Raw genomic sequence first — 13,696 nt, 5'->3', positions numbered from 1 at the left:
ATATATACTTGCCTCTTTTATTATTATAAGGAATTAAAACGACTGAACTATGGTCAGAGAGAACTGGATTTAAATCCAGGTTTGCTCTTAATAGGTGATCATTGGCTAGCTTCCTAAGTAACAAGTTGCTTTCTGATATTCACCCTCTTGAGCAAAGGAAAATAAATGGTCTCTACACTCTAAGATGTTACATGGTTTGAACCCCAACAACCACTTTGCAAATTCCTTCACAAATTGGCCCCCACTTCCTCCCACAGCCTTCTCCCTCCCCATTACCTAAGTGCATTCTATTCTCAAGCCACACTGAATCTTTTGTTGTTCCAAAAGAACTGAGGCTTTTTCTTGATGTCTTACAGATTCCCCTCTGCCCTCATTTGGACTGGCAAAATCCAATCCCAAATTTCTCTTTCTTCTTTTCTTCCCTTCTCTCCTCTCCTCTCTCCTCCCCTCCCGTCCCCTCTTTTCTCCTCTCTCTCTCATTCCCTCCCTCTATCTCTTTTGTTTAGAGATGGGGTCTCACTCTATCACCCAGGCTGGGGTGCAGTGGCACAAGCATAGCTCACTGCAGACTTGAACTCCTGGACTTACATGATTCTCTCACCTCAGCTTCCCAAGTGCTGGGACTACAGACATGCCCAGACTTCTCTCTCTGTTTTTGAATTCTTAATATAGTCCCCTTTCAAGCTTACACAAAAGTAGAGAGAATAGTATAGTAGTATAATATGCCTGTCATCCAACATTAACAATTATTCACCGGAATACTTTTTCTTCTATTCTCTACTCAACTTTAAACAAATATTTAAAAGCAGAAAGCAAATCTCAGATATTACTTTTATCTATGAACATTTTAGTGTGTAGTGCTGATAGATAAGGATTCTTTCTGAAACCATGCCCACAATGCCATTATCACATCTAACAAAACTATGATTCTTTACTACATACCTTCTAAAACCAACCTCAAATGCCCACGAGACAAAGTCAGCTGCACCACTGCTTGTGTTTATGCAGAATTTTGTCATTCTCCTAATCATAGAACTAAGCATATTTGTGGAAGTATATCTGTTTGCAACTTCATTCCTCCATGCTTAAAAGGCGCAGACTAATCTTTTTCTTCCTTGTGCCTTAGCAGCTCCTGGCAATTGCTAAATAAATGTGTGCTCATGAAATGGAATTGAGATTCTATTTTCTGTTGGCCATGCTTATTTAATCACAATGATATCTAGCGGCTTAGATATACCTTTTAAAATCTCGTTCTTTCATCAACAGTAAGGTTAAACTAGTTTGGAAATGCATTTAAACTACTATTAAAGGCCCTTTACAAGAGGTAGCTTACCATGGATATTAGGACTTAAAATGAAAGAATAGTCTTTAAAATTAAACAAGTGCTTTAAAGAATATATTATACCCACTTTCACAATACTAACTTTTTTGACCAAAAATATTAGAGATGGTCACTGTAAGAGGACAATCGTGTTCAGTTTTCTCTCCCACTCTGAACTAAGAACTGTGGCAGACCCTGGGGTGCAGGGATGCATGTGAGAGGATTGGTGGCAGGAATGATTTGATCTCCACCAGATTCATGCTGTGGAGCCTCATGTAGGGTCATTGCTGGGAAGTAATTCCATTTCCCAGTCCCGCGAGTCCAGGTGAGGCCATGTGATGCTCAACAGAGAAAGGTGAGCGCAGCAAGGTGTGCACCTGAGGGCCACATGACTGACAGGCAGCATACCTTCCCCATGCGCTATTCCCCTGACTTAGGAAGCCACAGAGTGGAGGTGTTGGGGGCACAAGATGGACAGAGCCAGAGTCCCTGAGTCACCACGAGGGAGACCACCGGCTGAACACCTGCTATGGAATGTGGGCAAATGAAGAAAAAACATCTGTTGTATTCAGCTTCTGGGATTTCAGGATTACCTGTCATAGCAACTGACTTTATTTTAACTGATATGCTTTGTGTCTTAGGAGGCTAAGTAGCCTAAAGCTGGAAGACAGATGTACAAAAAGAAATTATAAATCAAAGGTGTAGAAGTGCTAAAACAAAGTCATGTACAAATTTGTCTCCAACAAAATGAACTCTGTCTTCAGACCTCAGTGAAGATTTCACAAAGAAGGTGGCATTTGAATCTACCATTGAGGAGAAAGTAATATTTTTTTCAGGAGAAGAAGCAACTTGCTTCAGTTATGGGAAAATATACCATTTGAAGGACAGAAGGGGCATCCCGAATGCCCGCACAGGGGAGCTGCCGGTGTTGGGTCGTGTGCGCAGTGAGGCGCAGAGAGTCAGGTGGAAATGGGTGAAGTGTTCGTATGATATAAAGAACAATTGGATTTTGTCCTCAAACTACTAGAATGCCATCAAGTATTCTGATCAAACAGATGGCATGACCAGGTGTGTTGTTTATGAACAGCTCATCAGAAGAGCGAAGAATGATGATGCCCTTCCACCTGGGCTGGAGGTTGTTGGAGTGGAGTGGCCCAAGATAAGGAGGGGAGACTCAGGCAGGAGGGGTGGGAGGAGGACAGGGCCATCGAGCCACTGTTCCTGTATCCATTCCCCGTCTCTTCTGAGCTCCTGCCATGTGCCACACCTATGGTATTTTTGTCGTGAAAGGAAGGTCCCTTGTATTAGGGAGTTTACATTCTAGTGGGGAAAGAGCAGCAATAAAGAAACAAATGAGATAGTTGCTGTTGTGAAAATATTGAAGGAGACAGAGCGTAACAGGAAGAGAGGATGACTTCAGAGGGTGTATCTGGGACGATGTCTCTAAGAAAGTAGCATTTGTGCTGAGAGTCCATGAAAGGTCAGCTATTTGAGAAGCCAAGGGGAGGGCACAGCAGGAAAAGGAGCAAGCCAGTACCCCTGGAGCATGGCTAGGAAGGGGGAGAAAAGCCAGGAGAAGAGGACAGAAGGAAAGAAGGAGCCAGATGCTGCAGCCACGTAAGATATTTGGTTTCTATTCCACAGGCAGTGAGCAGCCATGGGGAGTGCTGAGCAGGAGAGCGGCACTCACTGACTCAGGCTTTATGGTGACCCTCGGCTGCTGTGTGTAGCAGGTATTCTAAGGTGGCCTGAGAGGAGGCAGGGAGAACAGGACAGTGAGAGAAACTGCCAGCCTGGATGAGAATTGACATTTGCTTGGTTTCGGGTGGGGGGCAGCAGAGGTAGGAGGGGTAGGAAGATTCCAGCTGTGTGTTTGAGGAAGAACAGACAAGATTTAATTGTAAGTGAATGGATGAGTGAAAAAAAGGACTCTGGTGACACCTGGGCTTTAACATGGGATTCTGCATGGATGGTGCTGCCCTGTCCCAGGCTGGGGAAAGTATTAGGAACAACGTGGTTTGGTTGGAAGTGGTCGGGGGAGGAGCCCGCTCTTTCATGCCGGGTCTGCACAGTTTCAGCCCATGTGGAAATGAGAGCATGTAGTTATACGTGTGCGTCTGGAGCACTTGAGTCAGGTTTGGGTTGGAGGTGTAGGATGTAGAGTCCTTATCAGATGAATGTAAAGTGGAAGGAGTGGATGAGATCACACAAGGAGGAGGTGTGGACGGAGAATCCAGGAGGCCCAAGACAAAGCCCTGAAGCACTGACCAAGAACTGTAGATGGGAGGAGCCAACAGGGGTCAGTCAACAAGGTCAACCAAGAAACTGTCTCATGAAGCCAAGAGAAGAGTGTGTCCCCTAAAGCAGGGGGAGTCCCACAGAAGGTGCCTGGGAGGGAGAGAATGGGGAGCAGAGGGTGTCCAGTGGATTTGGCCAGATGGAGATCTGCTGTGACTTTGGCAGGAGCAGTGTCAGTGTGGAGATGGAGATGGAAACCAGAGTTTGATGGTCTAAAATGCATGAGAAGTTGGGTGTGGTGATGCGCACCTGTGGACCCACCTACGCGAAAGGCCAAGGCAGGGAGGATGGCTTGAGTCCAGGAGTTTGAGGCAGCCTGAGCAACACAGTGAGATCTCATCTCTTAGAAAAAACACATACACAAGAGGCAGCAAGGATAGCCCACAGCAGGCTCAGAACTCACTTTTTAAATGCTTTGCCCTGGAGAGGAACATAAAAGTTAGGTGGCAACCGGAAGCGGGTTTGATTTCACTGGAGGGATCTTTTTAAAGAAATAAGTGAGATTCTAAGCATGTGTGGGATCATTCAGCAGAGAGAGAGAAATGGAAGCAGCAGCAAAGAGTGGAAAATGAAAGGAGACAAACTCTGGAGAAGGCAAGGTGGGCAGGAGCAGGACTGTGCTGCCTGCAGCCACACAAACTGGGCACTGCCCAATGCTGGGGCACCCATCACTCAGACTGAGATGAGGGGCAGTGAGGGGGCCTGCAGGGGAGCCCCAGACAAATCAAGGGAGGAGCCCATGTGGGGGCTGGAGGGTCCTTCTACGGTGACAGAGCATGGCCGTAGTTAGATTCTCAGACTGGAGGTAGACGAGAGAATGTGTGCTCTTCTCATCTCTCAAGGGGCAATGCAGGGGTGAGCATCAGCCATCGGAGAGGAAAGTGTGCCAGGGACTCAAGAAGAAAAGAAGGTGTGATGAAGGGAAAACCCAAAGCCATGTGTTACCAATAAAGAACAAGCCCCTCACCAAAATTATTCACAGCGTGGATAGTGTGTGTTCTCGTCCATTTCTACTTTGGGATTCCAAATTCCTATGTTCAAAATTTCTGAGATGGGCTTTGCTATTCAGATGAATTCTTAAGGGAAAATCACATTTCTAATCTAAGTGTCAAAATATGATTCTGGACAGTATATTTTTCAAGAACCGATCGTGTCCTTCAAAACTATATAAAATAGCAGGAAAAATTCTTGGGAAAAAATTGCACTTACCTTACTAGAGAAGCTCACAAGGTCCCTCAACATAAGAACAGAACCAGTCATTTCTTCCTGACCAGGAGAAACAATAACAAAACAAAAAGAAAATTCAAGGAGAGGAGAATTAGCTTGTTTGGGTTAAAGTTACAGCTTGCCTATGTAGAAACAGCACATCCCCTGCATTTGGGCCAAGAGACCAACTGGAGGCCAGGCCTTCTGTAGAGAGACTATGACTGCGGTCTCCAGTTTTCACTCTCCAATTCGCTTCCAGCATCTCTCCTCAGTGTGCCCCCTGCACATCCCCAGCACACCCCACCAGGCTGATGGAAAAAGGGCACAGAGCGAAGGAAAGATTTTTTAAAGGGGTCAGGAAGAATAACAGAAGGAGAAAAAAATTACATCCAGTGAAATATCTTATAATTGTAATGAAATAAAATACGTTCTTTGTAGATGTGAATACTCTCTATTGACAATTATAAGATAGCAGGTGCAGAAATGCTGTGAGCAAAGACAATAACATTTAATTTCTTCAGAAGTTGCACACAGTCATGAACTTAACTCTCCAAGATATCACTGTTAACAAGATAAAATCAGATTGTTTTATATAATTTTTTACTTAAACATTAGCAGACTTATCTGTAACAATGACTGACTTGGTGATTCTCTTTTTTATAATCCAGCAGCAGTCATTTGTGTTACATATCAGCTGGATAGAGAGACCACAGCTGTGTCTGGGAGCTGAGCTGGTTGGCCCTCTTGGTCTCATTTCTTGCCTGTGTTTCCTAAGCATGACCACTTGTGAGTGAGCCAGCCAGTCATGAGCCCTGCCACTTGATAAAGGTTCACAGACACTAAACTCATCCTCCTCTGGGCCATACCTGATCTAAAAAAGCTAATTTGCATACTGAAGAAATTAATGCATCCTGTGTTTGTGACCATTGGCTGCAGGAGGCAGTTTTGTCTTCCTTAGACAAACGACTCAGGATTCTGGTGATCACAGTGATGTAGTTCCTGATTTCTGTATAACTCCCCATCAGCTGGAGGGTAGACAGGTTTTTCAGGCTGGAGTTATACCTGAAGGAAATGTAAGAGTTATCATTACTGTTCCAACACACAACAACACTTTTCACCCTGCCTACCAAGAATGGGATGGGATTTGTTGCAGAAACACTTCTTGGACAGGTCAGGCCAGAAAGAGAATGATACAAAGGAGAATTGGTCTGTGCAGCAGAATCTCGAAATTTTACAAAAGCTCCTCTTATCAGAACTAAAAAAGGCACAAGAAACCAGATACTAATACAGAAGCACCATGGCAAATGAAGAAATATATTCCAGAGCCAGACAGAGATACCACCAAGCTATAGCTGGCCGGAGTTTATGACTGAGTTTCAATAGTTGGGTATTTATTTACTTATTTACCAACAGCACACTTACTTGCACTTGAAAAGACAACACAATATCATGAAACGAGCCCTATGCATGTGGTCAAAGGCCAGTTCCAGCCCTCGCTCTGCAGTTTCTTTGGTGCATGAGCTCAAGAGTATTGTTTAAGAGAATAAATGAGTCTCAGTTTCCAAATGTATAAAATATAAATTTTCATCTGGACACACCATAGTGGGTCATTGCAAGAAGTAAATTAATTAGAAGTCATGTTCTAACCGATTAGAAAATGCATCATCATGGGCTGTATACACATATGCTTAAGCTCACCCTTGACCAGCAAGTGATTTATGGAGACTAAGACCCTAGGAAGCCAAACTCAAGATGAAAAGAACAAATACATCTGAGCAGAAACATCACTGGCTGCACAATGAGGGGAAATACACTTTACAGAATTTGTTTTCTCAAACTAATAAACAAATAAACAAATGACCAAACAAACAAAAACAGTGACAACAAGCCCAGGGAAAGGAGGAAGGTCAATACCCAGAATGGCTGCAATATATTATCTAAAATGTCTAGTTTTCAATGAAAAATTATGAGACATCCAAAGAAACATTAAGTGTGGCCCAAATATAAGAAAAATAAGCAGGCAATAGAAACTGCCCATAAGGAGACTCAAATGTTGAATTTAGCAAGGACTTTGAAACAGCTATTATAAACATGACTCAAAGAATGAAAGGAAACCATACTTTTTAAAATCAAAAGAAGTTAGAACAATGATTATTAGTCAAATAGAGACTATCAATAGATAGAAACCATAAATTTAGAAGTTATAGGAAGAACCAAATGGAAATTCTGAAGTTACATGTATAATACTTATAACAAAAGAGGTATTCAAAAGCATATTTGAGAAAAGAAAGACTCTGCAAACTTGGAGACAGAGCAATAGAAATTATAAGCAACAGGAAGAAAAAAGTAGGAGGAAAATGAATAGCAACTTAGAGAAATGTTGAACAATGAAGTTCATGAATTACATTTTTCCTTTTCTCTCTCTTCTTAACTTCTTTAAAAAGCCATTGCATAAAGTTATTTCTGTAGAGCTGTACTTTGGGCCTCTAACACACGGAAATGTAATATAACAACAAGAACACAAATAAGGGAGGTGGGAATAAAACTATATAAGAATAAAGAAATTACACCTGATGGTGACTTAAAGCCACAGGAAGATATGAAGACAAACCAAAATAGTAAATAAGATGAACACACATTAAAAGCAACTTCTAAAAATATATTTGTGCTCTATTCTCCAGTTTCTTTAAAAGGCAGAACATTATATCAAACAATAATTATAACATTGGACTTTTGGGTTTATAACACTAATAGATGTAACATATATAATAATCATAACACAAAAAGGGAAGAGGAAATGAATCTATGGAGGAGTCAAGTTTCTATATCTTGCTGAAATTAATATAAATTTGAATTCGTTTCTAGTAAGTTAAGGTGTATATTGCAAGCCTGAATGCAACAACTAAGAAAATATCAGAAATACATACTTAAAAATCATTAAGGGAATGAAAATGATATACTGGAAAATACTCACTTAACATAAAATGAGGCAGTAGAGAAGAAACAGAGGAACAAAGTAATAATGAGGCATGTAAAAAATAAGCAAAATGTCATACATAAATCCATCCAACCACATCAATAATAATATTAAATGTGAATAGATTACATGATCCAATCAAAAGGCAGAGACTGTAAGACTGTATACAAAACTGAGATTCAACTATATGCTGTCTACCGGAGACTACTTTAGGTTCAAGGATACAATTAGGTCATAAGTAAAAGGATGGAAGAAACATGCAGACAGTAACTCTAAGGCAGGTAGAGTGGTTATATTTATATCAGACAAAAAAGAAATTAGACAAAAACAGTAACAATAAAGAGGGACATTTTCTAATGATAATAGAGGTAAATTCATTAGGAAGATTAAAAATTATAAACATACAGGGACATAACAACAGGTTCCATGTACATGAGCAATAATGGATAGAACTAAAGGGACGGGCAGAAAACTCAAAACAATAGTACTGTCAATAATGGATAGAACCACTCGGCAGAAAGTCAACGAGGATATGTAAGACTCGAACAATAATATAAATCAATTAGACCTAACAGACAATCACTGAACATTTTAGCCAACAAAATCAGATACATGTTCTTTTCAAGGACACAGGGGACATTTTCTAGAATACATCTTATAGCAGGCCATGAACAAAACTCAATAAATTTTAAACTACTACAATTATACAGAGTATATCCTCTGACCATAATGGAATTAAGTAGTTAGAAATAAATGACAAAAAGAAATTCGGAAAATTTACAAACATGTGAAAAAGTGAACAACATACTCCCACATATTATAATCAATGGTTCAAAGAAGATACTGCAATGATAATTGCAAAATGCTTTGAGATTAATGAATGAAAACACCAACATTCCAAAACATATTGGATGCAGCTAAGTCAGTGCTTGAGGGAAACTGAAAGCTATAAATGGCTATAAAGAAGAGGCCAAATCAATAACCTAATTTTCCGCCTTAAACAAACAAACAAACAAAAAAGAGCAAACTAAACCAGAGAAAGCAGAAGGGGGGGAAAAAAAGAATAAAAATTAATGCAGAAATGAATGAAATAGAGTATAAAAAACAACAACAACAAAAAGTGAAGCCAAAAGCTGGTTCTTTGAAAACATTAACAAAAGGACAAATCTTTAGCTAGACTGACAGACAAAAATAAGAGAGAAAAAGAGAAGACTTAAATTACTAAAATCAGGAATGAAACTGATATCTCTACTGTCCATATAGAAATAAAAAGGATGATAAGAGAACACCATAAAAAACTGTATGCCAAAAAAATTAAGAGAATGTAGATGAAATGGAAAATTCCTAGAAAAAATAAACTACTGAAACTGACTCAATAAGAAATAGGAAATCTGAATAGTAAAGATACCGAATTAGTCATTTTAAAATTCCCACAAGGAAAACGCCAGGCCCAGATAACTTTGCTGGTAAATGTTTATAGAACAATTACTCCCATCCTTCACAAAATCTTCCAAATACAGGACTGCAGGGGAAGCTAGGTGCGGTAGCACACACCTGTTATCCCAGCACTTTGGGAGGCCAAGGTGGGAGGATTACTTGAGCCCCGGTGTTTGAGAACAGCCTGGGCAACATGATGAGACATTGCCTCTAAAAAAAATAAATAATTAGCTGGGCATGGTGGCATGTGCCTGTAGCCCCAATTACTTGGGAGGTTGAGGTGGAAGGATGGCATGAGCCTGGGAGGTCGAGGCTGCAGTGAGCTATGATCATGCCACTGTACTCCAATCTAGGCAACAGACGGAGACCTTGTCTCAAAGCAAACAAACAAACAAACAAACAAACAAAAACAAAAACAAAGGAATACTTCCAAATTGATTGGGGCCAGTATTATTTTGATACCAAAACCAAAGACAACACAAGAAAAGAAAGAAAACTACAGGCCAATACCTCTTAGGAAATAGACACAAAAAGTCCTCAATGAAGTACTAGACCAAATCCAGCACACAGAAAAAGGTTTATACATCATGACCAAATGGAAATTATTCCCAGACTCTAAGAGTGATTCAACATTTGAAAATCAATCGGTTTTATAAAACTTGTGTCTTTATTTGTTTGTGCTATTATAATAAAATACCTGAGACTGGGTAATATATAAAGAACAGAGGTTTATTTTCACAGCTTTGGAGTATGGTAAGTCTAAGATCAAGACACCAGTAGGTTCAGTGTCTATTGAGATTGCTCTCTGCTTCCAAGGTGGTACCTGTTGCTGCCTCCTCCAGAGGGGAAGAAGGCTGTGACTTCACATGACAGAAGGGACAGAACGAAAAAAGGGGGCCTATATAGTTCCCTCCAGCCATTTTACAAGGTTACTAATTTCACTTATGAGAGCAGGACCCTTATGGCCTAATCACCTCCTACAGGTACCACCTCTTACTACTATTGCATTAAAGTTTCAACATGAATTTTAGAGAGGACATACATATCCTAACCATAACTAATTAACAGACTAAAGGACAAAAAACATACAATCATCTCCATAGACCTAGGAAACGCATTTAACAAAATCCAATACATTTTTTTTTTGTAATAAAACACACACACAACAAACTAGGAATGGACGAGAACATACTCAATCTGATAACGATTGTCTGTGAAAGGCCTCTAGCTAACACTTCTACTAAGTGGTGAAAGACTGAATGCTTCCTCCTTAAAACTGAGAATACGATCAGGATTTCCATGCTTGCCATTTCTGTTCGGCATTAAACTGGTGGTTCTAGTCAGGAGAATGAGGCAAGAAAAAGAAATAGAAGGCATGCGGATTAGAAAGAAAGAAGCAAAGCTATATCTAGTGACAGCTGACATAATCTTACATAAAGAAAAATCTCAAGAAATTCGGTAAAAACTGTTAACACTAACAAATGCATTCAGCAGGGTTACAGGATACAGGATACTCCCCAAACTGGTGTACAGACTTGACAAATCCCTGTGAAAATCCTGGCTGGGTTTTGTTTTGTTTTTCTATCCCCTTAGCAGGTGTCTGGAGCCCAAGCCAGAGCAAGGCTGGAGAGGCTGGCCGGTGCCAGAGCCATCGTGCCATGCTTGTGCTGCTTGTTTTTACAGAAATTGACAGGCCGATTCTAAAACTCATATGGAAATATGAGAGACCTGAAATAGCCTACCTTGTAAAAAGAAGAACAGAGTTAGTGGGTTCAGGCTTTTCAGTTTCAAAATTTACTACAAAACTGTAATAATCAAGGCAGCATAGTACTGGTATGAGGAGAGACATTTAGACTAATGGAATAGAATTGAGAATTAAGAAATAAGCCTTTTAATTAGGTTATCAATAATAAAAATATAGACAACCTATATAAAAATGGGTAAAGTAGTAAGTAGACATTTCTTTAAGGAAAATATACAAAGCACATGAAAAGATGCTCAACCTCATCAATCACTAGAGAAACACAAATCCGAACCTTAATGAGATATCACTTCATACTAACTAGAACAGCTGTGAACAAAAAGACAATAACCAGTGTTGGTTAGGATATTAAGAAACTGGGGCCGGGCGCGGTGGCTCACGCCTGTAATCCCAGCACTTTGGGAGGCCGAGGCGGATGGATCACGAGGTCAAGAGATCGAGACCATCCTGGTCAACACGGTGAAACCCCGTCTCTACTAAAACTACAAAAAATCAGCTGGGCATGGTGGTGCGTGCCTGTAAACCCAGCTACTCAGGAGGCTGAGGCAGGAGAATTGCCTGAACCCAGGAGGCGGAGGTTGCTGTGAGCCGAGATCGCGCCATTGCACTCCAGCCTGGGTAACAAGAGCGAAACTCCGTCTCAAAAAAAAAAAAAAAAAGAAACTGGAACTCATATATAACTAGTGGGAATATAAAATGGTACAGCCCCTATGGAAAACAGTTTGGTAGTTACCATATGACACAGTGATTCTACTCCTAGTTACCTACCCAAGGAAAACAAAATCACAGACTCGCATAAAAACTTGCACACAAATGTTTACAGCAGTGTGATTCATTATAGCCAAAAAGTGAAAACAACCCACATGTTCATCAACTAATGAATAAACAAAATACAGAATGTTCATACAATAAAATATTATTCAGCAATAAAAAAGAATGAAGTACTGATATATTTTACTACATAGATGAAACTCAAAAACATTCATATGCTAAGTGAAAAAAGACATTTAAGATCATGTGCTGTATCATCTCATTTATATGAAATTTTCAGAATCAGCAAGCCTGTAGATATGAAATAGATTTGTGGTTGTCTGGGGCAGGTAGGAGGAAGCTGGGTGGCGGGTAAAGGGAGTCACTGTTAATAAGTCAAGGTTTTCACGGGAAGATGAAAATTGTCTAAAACTAGCTAGTGGAGAAGGTTGCATAATTCAATAAATTATTAAAACCTAGGAACGGCATACTTTAAATGGATGGACTAGATGGAATGTAAATGATATCTTAAAAAGTTGTTTTTAAAAAAGAAGAAAGTGAGGTCGAGTGCAGTGGCTCAGGTCTGTAATCCCAGCACCTTGAAAGGCTGTAGCGGGTGGATCTCGAGGTCAGGAGTTTGAGACCAGCCTGACCAACATAGTGAAACCCCATCTCTACTAAAAATACAAAAATTAGCCTGGTGTGGCGGCATGCACCTGTAATCCCAGCTACTCAGGGGACTGAGGCAAGAGAATCGCTTGAACCTGGGAGGCGGAGGTTGCAGTGAGCCAAGATTGAATCACTGCACTCCAGCCTGGGCAACAGATTAAGACTCTGACTCAAAAAAAAAAAGAAGAAAGTGGCTTTATTGGCTCTGAAGGACCTGCACATATGAGTTAGCAGGACTGCAGTGATAGCACTGGGACTTTTTTCTTTGCTCCATCTTGAGAAGATGAATTTCTGACATGTTTTTGACAGCTGTTAACAAGTTGAGGGAGAGCCAACTCTGGAGGAAATACAAACAACATCTAGGATGTCTGTGTGGCATTGTGTTACTCACAGGTCCTCGCCCAGACAGTCATTTCCATGGTAGCGGGGCAGCACAGTCACCACCACAGTGCACGGCTGGACCTTGGAGCCTTCGCCATCTGTGATTTCAGTGGAAACCGTGACTGTGAGGGAACATGTCAGAAGAGGGTCATCTTGGACGTGTGGGTTACAGAGATGTTTCTTCACACACAGACAGCATCTCCTCGATGACTAAAACTGTGACAAGTGATAGAAAAGGGGCCAGGCTCTGGGCCACAGGAAGCCCAGGGAGTAAAATACAAACTCTGCAATGGACTGTCAAGGCTTGGGGTTATATTTTGACCAGTTCCTAAATGATAAGTAGAAACTTAACAGGCCTAGAAAAATGGTGAAGAAGAATTCTGACAGAGGGGACTCTTTCATTAAAAGACCTAAGACCTGCTTGGGGGACCCAGGAATTCCTTCATGTAACAGGGGTGCCGGGCTGTGGTGTGGAGAGCTGCAGATCAGGCTCAGGGTGCAGGTGATGGCCAGATGGTGAGGGCCACAGGTACCATCATGGGAACCACACACAAAGATTGATGCCCTGGTGTGCCCTATGTATCTTCATAACAACATTCTCAATGCCAAGGACTGGGGTTTAATTTTGGAGATTAGTGCTTCTCAAGATGTGGTCTATGGACACTTGCAGCCCAATCACCAGGAATCTTGTCTACAAGCAAATTCTGGGCTCCATCTTCTCCCCACGACTCCGAGTCAGTAGATATTAGGTGGGCCCTGGAGGCAGTAATTTTAACAAATACTTTTTTTTTTTTGAGATGGAGTTTCTCTCTTGTTACCCAGGCTGGAGTGCAATGGCACTGTCTCGGCTCACCGCAACCTCCGCCTCCTGGGTTCAGGCAATTCTCCTGCCTCA

The 13,696-nt window shown here is 41.1% G+C and overlaps 1 protein-coding gene across 1 annotated transcript in view; it reads right to left on the bottom strand.

Moving 5' to 3' along the window:
• Window positions 1-13,696, bottom strand: part of PKD1L1 (polycystin 1 like 1, transient receptor potential channel interacting) — a 182,645-nt gene that overhangs the window by 83,899 nt on the left and 85,050 nt on the right. The window contains exons 24-26 of the mRNA XM_037728604.1: window positions 12,812-12,923; window positions 5,692-5,887; window positions 4,829-4,885 (exon numbers count right to left, since the gene is read on the bottom strand). Coding sequence (XP_037584532.1) covers window positions 4,829-4,885; window positions 5,692-5,887; window positions 12,812-12,923 — 365 coding nt within the window. The remainder of the gene's footprint in view (window positions 1-4,828; window positions 4,886-5,691; window positions 5,888-12,811; window positions 12,924-13,696) is intronic.

This window comes from Cebus imitator, unplaced genomic scaffold, assembly GCF_001604975.1.
Source record: "Cebus imitator isolate Cc_AM_T3 unplaced genomic scaffold, Cebus_imitator-1.0 Scaffold272, whole genome shotgun sequence".
NCBI lineage: Eukaryota > Metazoa > Chordata > Mammalia > Primates > Cebidae > Cebus > Cebus imitator.
This window is presented reverse-complemented; position numbering and strand designations above follow the sequence as displayed.